The 17988-nt window shown below is 36.6% G+C and overlaps 1 protein-coding gene across 3 annotated transcripts in view; it reads right to left on the bottom strand.

The window, feature by feature from the left end:
* LOC111044396 (LIM domain-binding protein 2) overlaps positions 1 to 15821 on the bottom strand; it is a 122429-nt gene extending 106608 nt beyond the window's left edge. For 2 of the 3 annotated variants that reach the window (XM_039425821.1, XM_039425819.1), the window contains exons 1-2: positions 15309 to 15819; positions 12225 to 12897 (exon numbers count right to left, since the gene is read on the bottom strand). In XM_039425821.1, coding sequence (XP_039281755.1) covers positions 12225 to 12897; positions 15309 to 15345 — 710 coding nt within the window. In that variant the 5' untranslated portion in view covers positions 15346 to 15819. Of the gene's footprint in view, positions 1 to 12224; positions 12898 to 15308 lie in introns of all 3 variants that reach the window. The other variant, XM_039425820.1, reaches the window with a different exon arrangement.
* Between the last annotated feature and the right edge of the window lie 2167 nt (positions 15822 to 17988).

The raw sequence follows: 17988 nt of genomic DNA on the forward strand, positions 1-17988 counted from the left end.
TCAGGCATCCTCAAATTCCGGAGAAGCCCGGTAAACAAGTCCAGCATGAACTTTAAAAGTAAGTAAATAGTAGAACTAAAAAAAAATAAATATGAAGGGATATCCAAAATTTACTGGAAAATACCCCATATAGCAGGAGAGGAAAGTCCAACAAACTAGCACGAGAGGGGTTCGGGGAGTTTCAACTGTATCTTAACCCTTTTTTCAGCCTCCAGAGGCCAAACGCAGATATTTTAGCAATGCTGTGTTACTAGCACAAGTCCCTTTCTCTTCATTCATTCTCTTTCTCTCTCTCTCTCTCTTTCGCTACCCATTCTCCTTTCTCTTATATTATCTGTCTCGCTCTCTCCATGGCCTTTCTTTTTTACCCCTAATAATTACTGGCCCTTGTTGCCATGGCAACAAGCCACCACTGCCTCCGATCGGTAATGCACGCTCACACTCACACTCTCTCTCTCGCTTGCTCTTTAATCCCCTCACCATCATTCTATCCAGCTCTTCTCTTTAATACTCTCTCGATTCCACATTATTCCTCTCAGGCTTCCTCTTAGATTCTCTCTCTCTCTCTCTGAGGCTTCTATTTAATCCTCTCCTGCTTCCATATCATCCATCTCTGGGTTCCTCTTCAATCCTCTCTCTCTCTCTGTCCCACACTCTACTCCCATCTGACTGCTCTTAAATCCTCTTTTACTCCCATATTACTCATTCCTGGCTTCTCACTCACTCTCACAACTCCCCTACCTCACTCTCTCTTTGGCTTACATCAATCCTCCCCGGCTTCCTCTCTTAATCCTCTCTCACTTCAAAATATCCCTCTTTGGTTCAACTGTATCTCACACCATCCCTCCTTCTCGCACCGTCTCTCACTCCTCCTCTACCACCAACTCACACTAGATTTTCCACTGCAGAGACTGAACACACAGCAAGCGCAGAGCTCCGTGGAAAATGCACATTTACTACTACAGCCTACATACAGTGCAACACTAATCAGTCTCTCTACTGTATGTTCCTCTTCCTGAATGTCAAGCATACTCAACAACATAAACAAATATATTTCGGCTACTCATATTCTCTTATATGATGGAAACAGAGGACAGATTCAAGGAAGACCTGAAAAAAAGGTTCATCTGAATTGGTCAAGTAACTATTTTGACCTGTCCTTGAGATGCTAAAATAAATTGGAAATCGAGGGTTCGTTGCAGGCTAATACAGTCAGCTACACCGTTGCACATTAGTTTGGGATTAGTGAGAATGGATGAGGGAGAAGTTAGTTGAAGATTAAAGGTTAGGTTAGGAAAATATTAAGGGTTAGGTTTTTTTGTTTTTAAATGGCAATATGTTGGTATTATTCAGAATTAATTTAAAGTTAAATGGCAATATGTTGGTATTATTCAGAATGATTTGATAAGTTAAGGCTGTACAAAGGCTAAAAATAAACTTTCTACTGGTGATATTTTCAGAATTTCTCGATTTGTATATCATGAAGCTATCAAAATGAAAAAGGTTTCTCAGGAAAACATTTTTCTCCGATCATTACTTTTTGAGATATAAGCGCCTAAAGTTTAAATTTTTGGGACAGAACATTTCAAGTTCGGTAAGAGATAAATCCATGATATTTAGATTTTGAGAAAGTTATTCAATTTACCAAAAATAACTCAACTAAAAGTTATTTTTAGTAAATTGAATAACTTTCTACAAAATCTGGTGTGGCGCACTCATACAACTTTCCTTGCCGTTATGAAAATTGATCACCTGACGCAAGTGTACACGCGCATCTCAAGTCTACTATTCAAAGATCTGCCAGCTGGTGACAGGACAATAACGCTGGAGACACACGAAGTCTGCTATCTCTTCATATTGAAAGATTTAATAGAATCAACAAGTTGTCGCCCCCTTTTCAAAAAACTTCAAATTTTCCCATTCCCAAGCCTATGTATTTTCGAAACAATATGCTTCATCAAGAAAAATCTACATGAATTTAATACAGGCGGAAAACATTCCATCAATACCCAACAAGATATAGGAACAACCTAAGAGACGACACACACCAGACAACCATGTATGAGCGAAGTGTTAGAAGTTCTGGTATTCGGTTGTATAATTTATTGCCAGCTCATATAAAAGAAATGACTGGTACAAAATTCAGAGATCAATTAAAGAAGGAGCTGCTGTCTATATGCGCGTACTCAAATGAAGAGTTCAGAGAGTACTACGAGCGTCGAAATGGGGTTTAGAGAGAATAGAAAAAAAATGTATTGACTTTTCATGTACCTATTTATGTTCTAAACTATGAGCGTCGAGATAAGGTTTGGAAAGAAAAAAGATATGACTTATAATTTATGTATTTATGTTATGTATTTTATTGACTTACGACATTGACAAGTCCAAATACCCCTTTTATAGGAGGTCAGTGGATGAAATAATAATAAATAAATAAATAAAAAGTTGCCAACAGTTTGCATTATTGAATAAACACATTTTCTCCAATTTCGAGCTTATTTCCAATTTTAGGTGAAAATGTCACTGAACATTAATTGTAGAGATTTTTACGCTCAATCTTTTCCTTTTGAAATTTTTTTGTTTAAATTGTATCTGTAGCCTGATAAATTGGGAATCTAAAATCACACTTTGCATTGATAGGGCGGAGCTCCTGAAATTTTTACAGATATGGGCCTTGTGGCAGTTGATAGAGCTTATCAATGACTATTTTAGGTATAAATTTGATCAAAATCGTTGGAGCCGTTTTCGAGAGAACCGCGAAAACCCCTGTTTTTGACAACATTTTCGCCATTTTAGCCGCCATCTTGAATTGGATTTGTTCAAAATTGTTCGTGTCGGATCCTTAAAGGGGAAGGACCACTTTTTTGGATTCAGGGGACCTTGAAACGTATAGAAATTTAGAAATTGGGGTACCTTATTTTTTTCGGAAAGCAATACTTTCCTCACCTATGATAATAGGGCAAGGAAAGTAAAAATTAATATTTTCAGAAAATTTTTGTTTTATTAAATCAACAATATCCTCTAAATCTCATGGGTTTATGTCTCACCGAACTTGAAATGTTCTGTCCCAAAAATTTAAACTTTAGGCGCTCATATCTCAAAAAGTAATGATCGGAGAAAAATGTTTTCCTGAGAAACCTTTTTCATTTTGATAGCTTCATGATATACAAATCAAAAAACTTCGAAAAATATCACCAGTAGAAAGTTTATTTTTAGCCTTTGCACAGCCTTAAGATTTAAATAAATTATGATAAGGTACTGTATCCACTGGGCTATCTAGGTATCATTATCATGGGCTTAAAGAATATCACTAGTAGTCATTTGTGACTCACATCTAATGACAAGGAGCTGAGTCCTACATTATTAGGACCTGTGCCCTGTATAACATCAAAGTACGAAGGCTATTGAATTCAAACCTGCAAACACTGCTGAATCAGCTATTTTTTTCGAAATATGTAATGACCATATGGCCTGGTAGCACAACAGGCATAGCGTAGCTAAAAATGCACGTAGCCGTCATATCTCCCAATGCTAAATCTACGCTAGGCCAGTGTTAAATGGCAGATAATCAACATTACTTCGGCTAAGGCTAGGGCCAAACGAGCGCACAAAGTGCGTCCGTTGCAACTTAATTTTTGACGCCCGTTGTAGAAATACATACAATTAGTGAATTGGTGTCAACACACGAGGTACGTGCCTACCAAGTAACGGAAGTCGTAACGGACGGTGATTTTTGAACTGCCCAGAAATGCTACAACGCACGTCGAGACATGCAAAAGTTATTAATTCATCTGGTTCAATTGCGTAAAGCCAACTGACGTTGAGTGTTGTGGTGTCATTGGCGACGGCCGCAAAAAGTAAGTTGCAACGGACGCACTTAAGGGCAGGTCACACCGAGCTCGCGTCCGCAGCGGTAGCGAAGTCAAAAAACTCGCCTTCCATGTTATTAAGTTGTGCAGGTCACACCGAGCTCGCTACCGCGGAGGTAGTACCTCGGCGGTAGTTTCACTTCGCGAGCCAGGCGAACTTTTGAAACGTCTCCTAGTGGGAGTACCGCTAGCGGTAGTGAGCTCGGTCTGACGTGGCCAATCTAATAACATGGAAAGCCTCATCAAAATTGAGGAGTAAAGAGTACAAAACTAAAACATAAACTAAATCAGCCGATTGGATAAAATCAGAGTGAATTCGACTGGAAACACAACAACTAATAAGCTGGTAGAAAGACATTAGCTGATTTCCATGTTTTGCCGACTAGAAACCAGACAGACGATAGTGAAAGCAGACAGCAGGAGACATACAGTCTGCACAGACTAATCCTATTAGCTGGATAATTCCAAGCCTATAAATGGAGAGACGAACACATTTATAAATAAATTAACTCACATGGACTAGTCTGGGCAGTCACCCAAGGCAGAGGCAGGTCAACAGCATATCATTATGTTATGACTTCATAAGCGCTGGCTTATTAACAGGCGAAAACTTGTTCGCCGACTGTAATAATAAACGATGGTATAAGAAGCAACACGCGTTTGCATAAGCAGTAGGGTGAAACCCTTCAATGCAAGTCGCTTCTCACAGAAACAGATAAGAAGAGTATAAAAAACTGTATTCCTGTACAGAAAATACAGGAAAATAAGAACGACAGAAGAATAAATAATATCAAGGTGGATGCAGTAGGAGACGGGGAAGAATACAATAGAAGGTGAAGAGATAATAACAGGGAAAAGAAAAGGAAGAGAAGATCCAGCAGAAGAAAACTGTGGAAAGAACTGTGAAATGTAATAAAGAGGTGACAACGACGATAAATAATACAAGAAAATATAGCACAAGAAAAATAGGCTGATTGAGCAGAAAAGGAGATGCGGCAGAAGTGAAAAATAAAAAAATCTGGTGTGGCGCACTCACACAACTTTCCTTGCCGTTATGAGAATTGATCACCTGACTCTAGTGTTCACGCGCATCTCAAGTCTACTAATAAACAAATATCTGAGCCAGCTGGTGACAGGACAATAACGCTGGAGACATACGAGGTCTGTTTTTGGTAGAGAGTTAGTGGGGAGGATATTTTTAATATTCTTTCCGAAGAATGGACATTGATATGTCCAAAGCTCCGCCAATTTATGTAGATGCATAACAATATAATTATTATCTATAGTTATTATATTACAAATTGCTTTTTCATATCATATACAGTTCAATAATTATTTTCTTAGTCTATATCATGTAAATTCATCAATAATTTTGCTGTATTGTAAGCTATTGTATATAAGTGTATAAGACAGTATATATTGTAATCTACATAAATAAAGTACTCAATCAATCAATCAATCAATCTCTTTATAGTGAATCATTCAATAGAATCAACAGTTGCCAACAGTTTGCAATTGGATAATCCCATTTTCTGGAATTTCGTGCTTATTTTCAATTTTAGGTGAAAATGTTACTGAACGAGTGAACATTAATTGTAAAGATTTTCATGCTCAATATTTTCCACTCGAATTTTTTTGTCTAAATTGCATATGAAGCCTGATAATTGGGAATCTAAAATCAAACTTTGCATAGATGGGGTGGAGCTCCTGAAATTTTTACAGATATAGGACTTGACAGTTGATAGAGCTCATCAATGACTATTTTAGGTATGAATTTAATCAAAATCGTTGCAGCCGTTTTTGAGAAAATCGCGGAAACCTCTGTTTTTGACTACATTTTTGCCATTTCAGCCGTCATCTTGAAATGCATTTGATCGAAATTGTTCGTGTTGGATCCTTATAGGGGAAGGACCTCAAGTTCCAAATTTCAAGTCATTCCGTTAATTGGGAGATGAGATATCGTGTACACAGTCGCACATACACTCATACACACACACACACACACACACACACACACACACACACACACACACACCAATACCCAAAAACCACTTTTTTGGACCTTGAAACGTATAGAAATTTAGAAATTGGGGTACCTTATTTTTTTCGGAAAGCAATACTTTCCTTACCTATGGTAATAGGGCAAGGAAAGTAAAATAATAAGTTATAAAGGAAAAAAATGAAGTATAGCCTACAATGACGAAGAAGCGCAGAAAAATAAAAAAAAGAATAGAAAATGTGATGTAAGAGTAGTAAGTGGAGGAGAAAAGGAGAAGGAAATTAATGAAAATGAGGATTGAAGTGATGGATTGAGGAACGAAGAAGACAGCATTTGGATAGAAGCAGGACAAGAAGCAAGCAATAATGACCATCAATAATCTCCCTTTCAGTTGTAAGCAAGTAAAGTAAACGTCTGACAAAATATGCATAAAGAAATGTTTAAAACCAAGAGAAAAATCAATAAAAAATTTGAAAAATCAATATCAACAAGAGAAAGCATGAGAATCAGAAAAATATTAAATTAATGAGAAGAAAATCTAAGAACAAAATATGAATGTAGAATAAACAAAAAGTGAATTGAAGGGTAGAAAGCCTGAAGAAGGGGTTGACGAATCAGTAGAACATGGAATTAGACGTTTAAGTTGAAAAAGAAAAAAAATGAGACGAGAAGGAAACCAGAATAATTTAAAAACATTAACTAATCACTTTCATTTAATTGAAGTTGAAAAGATACTGAACTGCAAACGTTTCATCTTTCGTCTGAGTAGAAGGAAACGTGGAAGAAGAAGAAGAAGAAGGAAAAAACAGGACTGGTCTGTGGTAGGTAATGTCAGGTGCAGTGAATGCAGTGCGTGGAAATTGGCTTATAAATGATGCATCACAAATTCCAGTTACTACTAGTGTAATGCTACATCACCCACCAACTCAACTCAACCTCATCTAATTGATTCATTCATTCATATCAACCGGACAAGACCCAATAATAATGATACTGTAATCCTAAACCAACTATTCAAATGATTGAATCACAACTTATTCATTCATAAGTTCATAACCGAACTTATTCATTCACAAGTTCATAAGAGCCTGTCGAAGCTAATAAAATAATAATAATCTGAAAGCTACTATCAATGCCGAAGTAACTCATTCATACCAACCAGTCTGAGTCAAGACCTGATAATAATATTGTAATCCTATTAAGCTACTATCAAACCACAACTTATTCCTTCCTAACAGCCTGCCTCTCAAAGTTAATAAAAGTATGATAATCTAAACGCTACTACCAATGCCAAAGTTACTCATTCAAATCAACCGGTTGAGACCTAATAAAAATGATTATCCTACAACTAACTTAATATGGTATAAACATCAAATCCAATATTGATAAACGAATGAATGAAGAAGACTGAGCAATAAACATTGATGTTTTAAACAAACCAGTTTCCCTGGGACTCTGGTATTTGTATTCTTTACAACTTCTAACAAACTGGCTATCCAACATACCTACAAAATCTAGAGACTAGAACAAAAGAACAATCATCATTAAAAACTGTTAATTGATGTATAAATGAAAATATATGTTGAAAAATGAAATAATCACTTAGTCAAAAAACTCATGGAAAATACAGAAGAGGACTGATAAACATAAAATTTCAACTTCTATGAAGCTTTTTTATATATTTTTGACTGAGTGAGAGATAATAATTATTTCATTTACAATATTCGTTACAATTAATTCAACAATCAAAAATTTATGTACCTCAGAGTATAATATCCTCTAGAGTATTAATACATCTAGAGTATATTATGCGTATTTCAGAACGGCTATTTTATAACAGATTTTAGTTTTTGTTCTAGGAATCACATATTATATTGGGAATATTTTAAAATACAACAAATGATAAATATGTAATTTTCACAATTCAAGGAAATGAATATGAAGCAATACAACCTCATGAAACATAAAATGCATCAAGTAAACTGTAGTTTTTGAAGGCGACTCGATATTAATCGCATTCAGGTTCTCTATTGGCGTTGACATATCTATTAAATACTTGCGTAGATATAATATTATCAAAAATGTATATGAATTGAGCTCTACTGTCTAAATAGGGTTGACATCGATCCATTTTAGAGTTGACGTATTCAGAAGTGCGAGTGTAGAGATTGGAAAAGGCTAAATAGTTTCCAGCTACATAGTAGAGAACACACTCAACGCAGGGACTGAAAATTCTATTTATCCCTCTTTTCACACAAAAAAATGATCATTTGAATAAATCCGTCACATCATTCATTGCTTATTTAAAATTGACTCAATTGCTAGAAGCCTACACATTCTCATAGAAGCCACAACCCTATTTTTGGATATTTTCAAAATTCAGGAAATCTGAGTTGGGCTCTTTCATTACAAAATTATAATAATTGTGATTGTATAAATAAATATATAATATTTGTGATGTACAGAGCTACTCCAAACAAAGCGAGAAGAAAAATAATTGGTAAAGAGCTAGCAAGTAGTGATCTTCATCCACCTCCAACAAGAAGCACAAGCCAGAACTAGAACCAGTTCTCAGCCACCTCAAAGAAAGGCGGGAACACTACCAAACAACATATATACATATTTCACAAAATACAGTGCACTTCAAGTGATATATAGACATACATAAAAATTAGACCTTAGATGCACATATATTCATAGTGTCTGAGACAGGACAGCTCTTTCTCACTCCAACGAAGTTCCTCTCTCTATATCGTACAAACTGTGACTAAGAGACTGATCTTAGACAGACAGAAAGATAGAGCACAGAAATACAGTTAAGTAAAGACGAAGGACCACACACACTTTTTTGGAAATGATAGTTTAACTAAAACCATTTCAGCTAACTAGAAGTGGTATTCAAGGTAGATAACTTCATTATTTTTTTAGAAATATATTAAAGGTTATGGAGAAGTATGGGATATCAATTCTCGAACAAGCCATCTAAGAAAGTAGGATTTCAATTTTGTTGAAAAATTTCGTTGTGGGCACATTTTGTTAAAAAAATTCTGGATAGAACAAATACATGAATTTAATGTTTATTCAACAGTATTCTTGTGATCAAGAATCTTACACGAAATTAATTAATGTTTGGTGGATGACAATAATAGAACTTATTCACAGGATATTAACAAAATACCTTTTTCATGAAAATGCTTAATACATGCAAATCACACTGGAAAAGGATAGAAGCTGTGTGATAATTTGATTTGGTTGGTATTTAGTATTTGGTCTATTCCTTTTTAATATTTACAAGACTTACAATTGATGACAAGCCCTAAATTACAAATTCAACAAAATTTAATTAGAGAAACTTCCATGAACTTGCTATCAGCACATTACCTCTATCCTAATCAAAGTGAAAAATACACACAAGTAGAAAAAGAAAGTGGCGCTTTCAATATAAAAGAAATTCAAGCCAAAACGAGAAACAAATAACAGTTTGATATAAAAAACTAAAACTAGATCAAGGAAAACATCTCTTCCTCCCCAGCATTGCAGTTGATGCCAAGATATAGATGTGGAGAGAGAAAATAGACCGGCTGACCAAAATGGCAAATGTAGAAGAAAGTGGCAACAAGCAGATAAAACTAGTCTCGAAAAAGGCATCAAAACAACAATTGGATGTGGAAAGAAACAGTTGCATGCCGCATTGATCGGTTGCATGCCACAAATCAATTAAAAAATGCCATAAAACAACAACTATTGTTGGAGGAAAGGCTTGCATGCCGCATTGATCTGTTTCTCTTTCAAGAACCTACTTAGTATGAGTGACCAGACAGCCTACCTGCAGACATGTCTATCAATACTTGTAAGGCAGTTATGATGCAATCTGATTGACATTATGAAAAACAATATTGTGCTATCGTCTACTGATCGAATACTTCACACTTTTTTGTCTACATGTCTCTCTTATCACACATCAATAATTATCTTCAGAAACGTGTTTGTTTGACAGAATAAGAGATAGGTAGTGTACCCTATAGAAGAAACGGTACAAACAATTTGTAGCTTTGTATTTTTGTTACAGTTTCTAGTTTAGCTGGTAGGTTTCTTTGAAGCCAATACCCTACTGCAAGCAAGAAGCAGGTAAAGTAGGAGGAAATATTGTATTTCAGCAATTAAAAGAGGTCACTGTTTCAATTTCAGGAGAAACTTTTTTTCATTACTTAGTAATCTTTCAGACATACTAAAAACGTATAAATTATTGATGTCTGAAAAACTAAATCTGAGAAAGTGCTTATGATTATTCCATCTTTAGATACTATTGGGACATTTTTTGGGTAGCTTCATGTTTCTTTCTCCAATAAGCAATGCATGAATTGAAAAAGACTTAACTGAAAAACAACACAGAAAATTTTACTGAAAACAAGTCTTCTAATGAATAGAAGTCTAGAGCATCATCCAAAAGAGAAAACAGGATAAACACAAAACTGTATAGCATCACCCATAGGTGAATAACTTTACAACTTGCGAGAGATCCAAAGAGCATGTTATTGATATCCTGTTCAGAATTATTCTTCAAACTAGGACAACACTATTTTATTATTAGTATTAGGAGTGTGACATTCCATTGCTTAAATAGTTCCTAGAAATTAAGAGAGTTTATTAAGATTTTCAAGATAAAACCCCTATTCAGATTCACACACAAAGACGGAAAATAAGCATTTCTCTAGCTGGAGGCATTCAACATAGTCTCTGCTCTACCTATATATTGAAACAGGAAAATTATTGGATTCCATCAAGCAGATAGATTAATTAATAAAAGTTCAATGAAATATGAAATTTAAACTTTAACATACAAATTCATATGTTTTCTATAGAATTCAGTCTGCTGATTCTATACATTGAAAGAAATATTGAATTCCATCAAAGCTCATTACATAATTTATTAATGACCAATCAACCAACAAAACATACATCTCAATAAAATTCAAACTATATTACAATAAAGCGTCAATAAATTTTTGCCACAGACCCAGAGAAACGGCTAATTCGGATTTGCAAAATTCAGTGCCAAAAAATTCTTGGCGCGTGTATTCTGGGCGGAATTTTGAATTAAATGGCCAACAAAATTTCCTATTCATGTTCACACGTTAAAAGGTCATAGCAGTTTCTCTACAGCACTTACTATAAAATTTGTTAGAGTTTCGAAAAGAAGACAATCGAAAAGTTGGCAATTCTTTGTAAAAGGGATTAAAAGAACTAAACTATTATTTTATAGCTCTCAACACAAACACGGACATTAGGCGAATATATCACGATGTTTCAAATTACCCATTAATAATAAGGAATATATTCTTAACTTTAATTAGCTACAGTGATTAAAGAGCTATTTAGCCCACAGAAACTGAATGCTCCACCAGGGTAATGTAATCAGTCATTAAATAAAAATTCTCAAGTCAGTGAAGTATTCAGGTGTAATTTTTTCCAATTGAATGGAGAGTTGCTTGGTGAATCTCACACCAGAATAGTATACGGTTCCCATTTTATTTATTCCATGTTTTGTAAGCCACCTCACTACGTCAGTTCGGCGCGCCTGTCTTGCGATGGATCAGAGGTGGTGGATTCGGCTGGAACGCTCCCTGATTTGAAACATGTGTGTGTGTGTTTATGTTGAACTCTTTAATGTGATTTTCGTAATGTATTGTTTTAGTTCCTTAAGTAAAGGAAGCAATAAAATTCACAGCTGCCTCATAGTAAAGTATGAATGTCTTATACCAAGTATTCAAGTGAGAAGTAGTCATAAATGTTGAGCTGTGTTCAAATTAAATTCAAGTCTATTTGTGATAAGAGCCAAAGTGCTGGAGCCTTCATCAGCCTTGTGAGCTTTGCAGCATAATCAAACAAGCACTGTGCATAATCATATTCTCTATTTCCAACAAAGGCTAAAGCTACAAAAATAATATAACCTAATACTCTTACAAATGTCAGGGTAACTCTCAACGCAGGGTCTGGCTACATAGTTTAGAATAAGACAATCCTGCACACCTCTGGTTAATTTCTAGTGACCAAGCCACACATTCACGGAACTTTTGGAGTTATTGAAAGATGTTGAAAGATGTTAAAGAAATCATTGTTGAAACCGTTCTAACTACCAGCATTAACGGTAACCAACTTCCTAACAATTGGAACCCAATTACTAGGGGTTACAACGTGGTGGAGTAGCGGAGGTAGAGTGAAGCTTGGGCTTCAATTGACGCCTCTCTCTACTTTCGCCGCTCCACTACGTTTTAGCCCCGGAACAAACACAGTTAAGGTATATCATAATCTTTAACATGCATTACAGTAGAATTGGTGTTAAGTGTGAGACTCACCCCTGTTCTATCCTGTCGACGGGATTAGGTCCGGGGGGCATGATGCCATGTGGGCCTGGCATGCCAGGAGGGGGCCCGCCGTGGCCAAAGGGCGAGCCAGGGGGCATGCCCCCGCCAAACTGGTGCGAGCCACCAAAAGGGGGCGGCTGCTGTCCAGGGGAGGCAAAATGAGGATTAGGGGGTCCCCCGCCGCCTCCAGGGGGGCCAAACGGGGGTCCCGACGATCCGGGCCTAAACTGAGGGGGACCACCGCCACCGGGTGACCCAAAGGGTCCATTGTAGGGGGGCCCCGAGTTGGGGGGTCCACCCTGGGGGTGCCCCGGGGGCGGAAAGCCCCCTCCCTGAGGCGGTGGGCCCGGAGTAGACGAGCCCGATGGAGCCGGACTGGCCGTGTACTGAGGGGTGGTGGAGCCCCCGCCCCCGAAGGGACCCCCGGCGGGCGAGTTGCCCCCCTGCTGGAAGGGAGTTGGCCCCGTGTTGGGCGGTGGCGGCGGCGGCACGTAGCCCTGATAGTCCTGGCCTTGGTTGGGCCCCGCTGGTGGGCCTGGGCCCCCCTTCCACGTGGGTGCTCCCCCACCTCCTCCGCCCCCGGGCCCACCTCCTACTGCGTCCTCCAGCGTCGTGCCTCCGCCTCCGCCACTCACTCCCACGCCAGCTACGCGCCGGCTACAGCCTGAAACAACACAATTTCAATAAAAAAACCATATCAACAAGCAAGCAGTCATTACTTTAATCCCTTAAAATGGCAAGTTAAAGCCCAGGTTCCAGTTATACTGCGACAGAAAAAGCCATGATTTTGATACAGACAGTAATCTTGATGTAATGTTAACTCAAGTATGTAATAATGAATTTAAATTATAGTAGGCCTAGTAGCAGTTGTAGCCAGCTAACCAGTTGGACCCATAAGACAGTTATCTGGACCCAAAAGATCAACTCAGAAGGAATGCACTCTATTAAGGATGGATGTTTGCACACAGAGGTCAGTAGTTTGGAGCTCCAGTGGCCTTCGGAGAATACAGAAAAATTCCTATACTGTCCTAAGACCGCTTTGTCCCTTGAATTACCCCCAAAATCTACCCGAAATTTTAAATTCTCCACTTCTTTAGGAACTAATATGAAACCTGAAAGGTATTTGATCTATTATCAAGCTATAGAACTTCAAGAGGGTCTCACCTATTCAACACAAGGTAGTTAATTAATCATTAATATGGAATTTTAATAAAATTTGGTTCAAATATGAATTTGAACTAGTTTGACATCCAGTATGCATTTGCTGTGAAAAAACCACTACCGGTAGGCCTACTCAAATGTCAACAACGAGCAAACCTGAAACTTACAAGCATGACCACTAGTCAACGGAACTTATATCTGCAATAGGCTATCCAAAGTTTTTTTTAGATGTTCAAATCACCTTAACTTAGTAGAGCCTTGTTTAATAGAATGAAAACCTTGCCGTCCATACAGGTCCCTTTAAGGTAATTAAAATTCCACCACTTGGCGTCAGAGGTGGTGTGGCAATATCCACCAGTGTCCTAACCCAGAGTAAGTTAATAATGTTAGAAAATTCCTATAGTATCTTGGATACAATTTTATGCTGAAATATTACTATAGAGCAACGGATTTATTATTTAGGCTATAAAGAAAATGTAAAAAACAAATTGTACAGTAGGCTACTGTGTTGATTGTAAGTTACTGCAATTGAATAAAACAATTTATTTTCCTAACTCATAAAGCCATAAGGATACTCTCAACCTCTTATTTTTTCAAATTCTTAAAATGTTTTCTACATTACAGTTGAGCAACTAAAATATATACCGTAGGTTAATCAGCACAGGAATTGAAAACTAAAATTGAAAAACTGAGATAAGCTAAGCTAATAGATTTCATAAAATTTTACAGAAAAGTTAATGTACCCATATAATTGTTGCTTTTTAGTGGTAGAACAAAACCAAAATAATTAAGAATGCCAGGAATTGAATAGGCCTAATTAGGGAACATTCCAATTCCTTAGAAAAAAATTGAAAATTTCTTAACGTAAACATTTAAAAATAAAACTCAAAATTAATATTAAACATTACTACAAGCATAAATTTTCAGTTATGCACTAGGCTAATAATAAAAAAATATATATTATTATTAAACTATTATTCTTGATTGTCTGATAATCCACATGAAGACAGAGTGAAGACATTAATAACAGACATAGAGAGTGAAATCGTGCTCTCTCACAAACTGACACTTTACTTTAGAATTCATTTCTATTGGAGGTTATTGTTGGAATTATAGAATAATTGTTCATGTATCTCTATTTAACTGTATTTCTGTATTTGTATGGTTGATCCGTGAACAAATAAAATGATTTATTTATTTTTTATAAGCATTCAATTTAAAATTACTGAAACTCCTGAGATTGTCATCTACATAAGGCTATGATTGATAAAAGCAGGACGGAAAGAGGAACCACCCATGGACAGTTAGGTTAGAAATCTTTTTAATAAGTTTCTAAATGTTTCTAAAATCTTCACACAGAAAATAGAGTAGGTTAAATTTAATTAATAACGAAATATGAAAAGAATACTGAAACAAATTCAAAATTTAAAAAGGAATGAAATCCAGACCCAAAAAATGAAACTAAAGGTATAATAGGTAAATCATTTTCAAACTATATTTAATAAACAGAAGTTTTAACCTACAATTTTATAATAAACAAATTAGTCCAAATTTACTACAAGAAATCATTCATTAACTAACAAAAAGCCTGATTCAAAAATAAGGAGTTGAAAATTAACTTGAAGTAAAGCAAATTCAACAAGATGTGTAGAGTAGGTAAACTAACCTAACTTCTCGGAATAGATACAGATACTAATATAAACATTTATAATCAATTTAGCTTATATATGTTTGAATTATGTTGATTACTATTGAAAATTTAATAGATATTGATCTTTAATTAAAGAATGGAGATGAGAAGCGACTTAAAACAGTAATGTTGTTATCAAGTGTCCATTTAGGTTAGGCGAAGCTAGCTAGCTATTTACTGTAAAAGCAAAAATTTAGTTGGGTTTTAACAAAAAATAAAATTACATTTTTTGCTTCGTTGGCCTCCTCTTCCTTGTCTCATTCTGTGATTGTCAAAACACGCAAAAATTCAATGTTTTGTTTGCCTGCCCCTTTGACCACATAACTACAGCACTGCATGTTGTTCACGCCTAACACGCGGCACAATTTATCACAAAACACTACACACAACCGAATATAAAAATTCACGGCATTAACAAACTTATCTAACGATAATGACAAAATAAACAGGTTCATTCTGATAATAATTCAACAGTAACAAGTCGGTATTATTCGCCTTTTCTAAAATCAACTGCTCAAGAAACGCAGAGAGTAGCTACCACTGGAGTCAAAATGAGGTTAGTTTCATACTAGTGTTTTGAAACCAAATTATCAAATACCGTATTTAAGAAAATCAATAAAACTAATGTTCAGATTGATATTTTTAGGTAAGATTTATAAAAAGATAAGTTTATATATTTTTAGATTGATTTTAAAAGTAACAAAATAGACACTATTTTGACTAGAGCAATACAATAAACTCTCTCCCCATCCCTACGCACCATCATTTGAAGCCAACTTTAATACATTGATTTTTAAAACACACAAGCAAATGGAATTACACCAAAATTGACATTGATTTTGAATAGTAGTTGAAGAAATGAAACTAAAGAAGCAGGATTAACAACATAATACACAGGACAAGCACTCAGAGCAACTGAGAGCGGCGCGAAAATTTAACTCGAACGAATTATACCGGCTCCATTTTTCTTTTGAAACAACTTTGTGGCATGTACTAGAATTTTAAAACTAGACACTAGGAAAACTACGTAAACAGGGCCCACCTTTTTTGCCCTTGGTTAGGGCCGTGATAGTATCGTTTCGAGGCACGAGACGATAGAATAATGTCAACTGTTTTTCTTCTTTGGTCTTGTGCTGAAGTTATCCACCGAGATGCGGTAGACCGGTGCCATTTTTACAGTGAACGGCTTGGGCTCAACGGCAACCGTTGACTCTGGCAGCATGTCACGACAGCAAAGACATCAACCACTGCGGTTGTGGTGCCGGCACCACACACACACCACATATCCGCACTTATGCTACAATTTAGGCACACTTTTCACACACTGAATCCCGTCCCCGTCGTCCTATTATCACACATGCACACCACACATTCACACACACTTTCTTGGTCAACTACTGTACGCGTCACGACGAGTTCAACTAGACAACTAAACTGAAAACAGCCAAAGCAAAGCAGCAGCCACTTCACAATGTAGTGCCAGTGAAGTGCAGTGCAGTGCCCCTCGTGGCCAAACAAACGCGCTATTTTTTCGTCGGTGTCGCCTCTCTCTCTCGATTACATAGCACGGCGGTGGCAGCAGCCAAGATAGACACTTGTGCCCCGCTGCTATGCTATGCTGTGCTCTTCTCTGGTGTCACCCGAAAATCAATAAAAGTCTGCCCCTTCCCTCCCCCCGCCATTGCACTACTATCATTACTAGGCACAATGTAATTGAGGCGCCCTAAAAATCTCCAGTCAAGCGCCCCCTCAACCCACCGTCAACCAGTCACCCCTCGCGTCGCTCTGAATCCCCCCCCTCACGCGGATGACACCCTCGACCCTCTCGACCGACTCCTTTGCCTTTACACGCTCTCAATAGCATTCTACCTTTTCACTTATCCAGCCAGTCTATTATGTTTGTGTCACAGAGCTAGATCGTAGATGTATAGGTAACAATATATTATTATTATGTAGTATATACTATAGCCCTATAGGTATACCTATATGTTTAATAGTGGATGACATGATGTGTAGAATAGTATGAGCATAGATGTTCAGGTACCCATCAAGGAGGTTGAGGTGAACTAGAGGTTGATAACAAGAGAACACATGATGGTGATGAACACATCCAGTGTGAAGGTTCCTCATTATCACTACCCGGTGGTTGGATTCCACCTGAACAGGTTTGAATTTCTGTTTTAGTTTTGAATTTCTGTTCAGGTGGAATCCCAACCACCAGGTAGTGATGAGGAACCTTCACACAGGATGTGTTCATCACCATCATGTGTTCTCTTGTTATCTACCTCTATTTTGATAATGAATCCTTCATCATCTCATCCCTTCACTGATAAGAGCTCCAAAACTTATTCATAGTGGCTTAGAGGTCAGAGCCCAGCTAAAACGTAAGGTCCATTCGTATCTCATTATCATCATGAAGACATGAAGGTAGAAGATAAGGTGAACTACTGTACGCGGGATGGTTAAAAAGTGCCTTCCTGTACCTGAGACACCACTGTACCATTAAATAAAGAGGTAACTAATGGCATTATCTTCTGTAGTGATTAAGAATCTACAACATTTTCAAGATCCAACTAAATTTACTCAACTTATATTGATTTTATGTTTCAAATGAATAATGTTAATAATTACTTTGGCTTCTATATTATGATGAATGATTGATTTGTAAACATTTTTTAATTGAAACATCTAATTTTATATCAAACATTCTTTAAATTACAATTGGAAATAATCAAATATTATTAAAAAGTCAACTGTTAATACTGTAAAAAGTCAGAGTAATTTTTGAGCAGCAATTCTTTAGAAATGACTGTTTGAAAATTGAAAGATTTTTAGGAAAATATCAATATAAAGATAATAATTTATTGGTGAATTCTCAAAAAATAAAAATGAGAAGAAAGAAGA

This window comes from Nilaparvata lugens, chromosome 4, assembly GCF_014356525.2.
Source record: "Nilaparvata lugens isolate BPH chromosome 4, ASM1435652v1, whole genome shotgun sequence".
NCBI classification, from domain to species: Eukaryota; Metazoa; Arthropoda; class Insecta; order Hemiptera; family Delphacidae; genus Nilaparvata; species Nilaparvata lugens.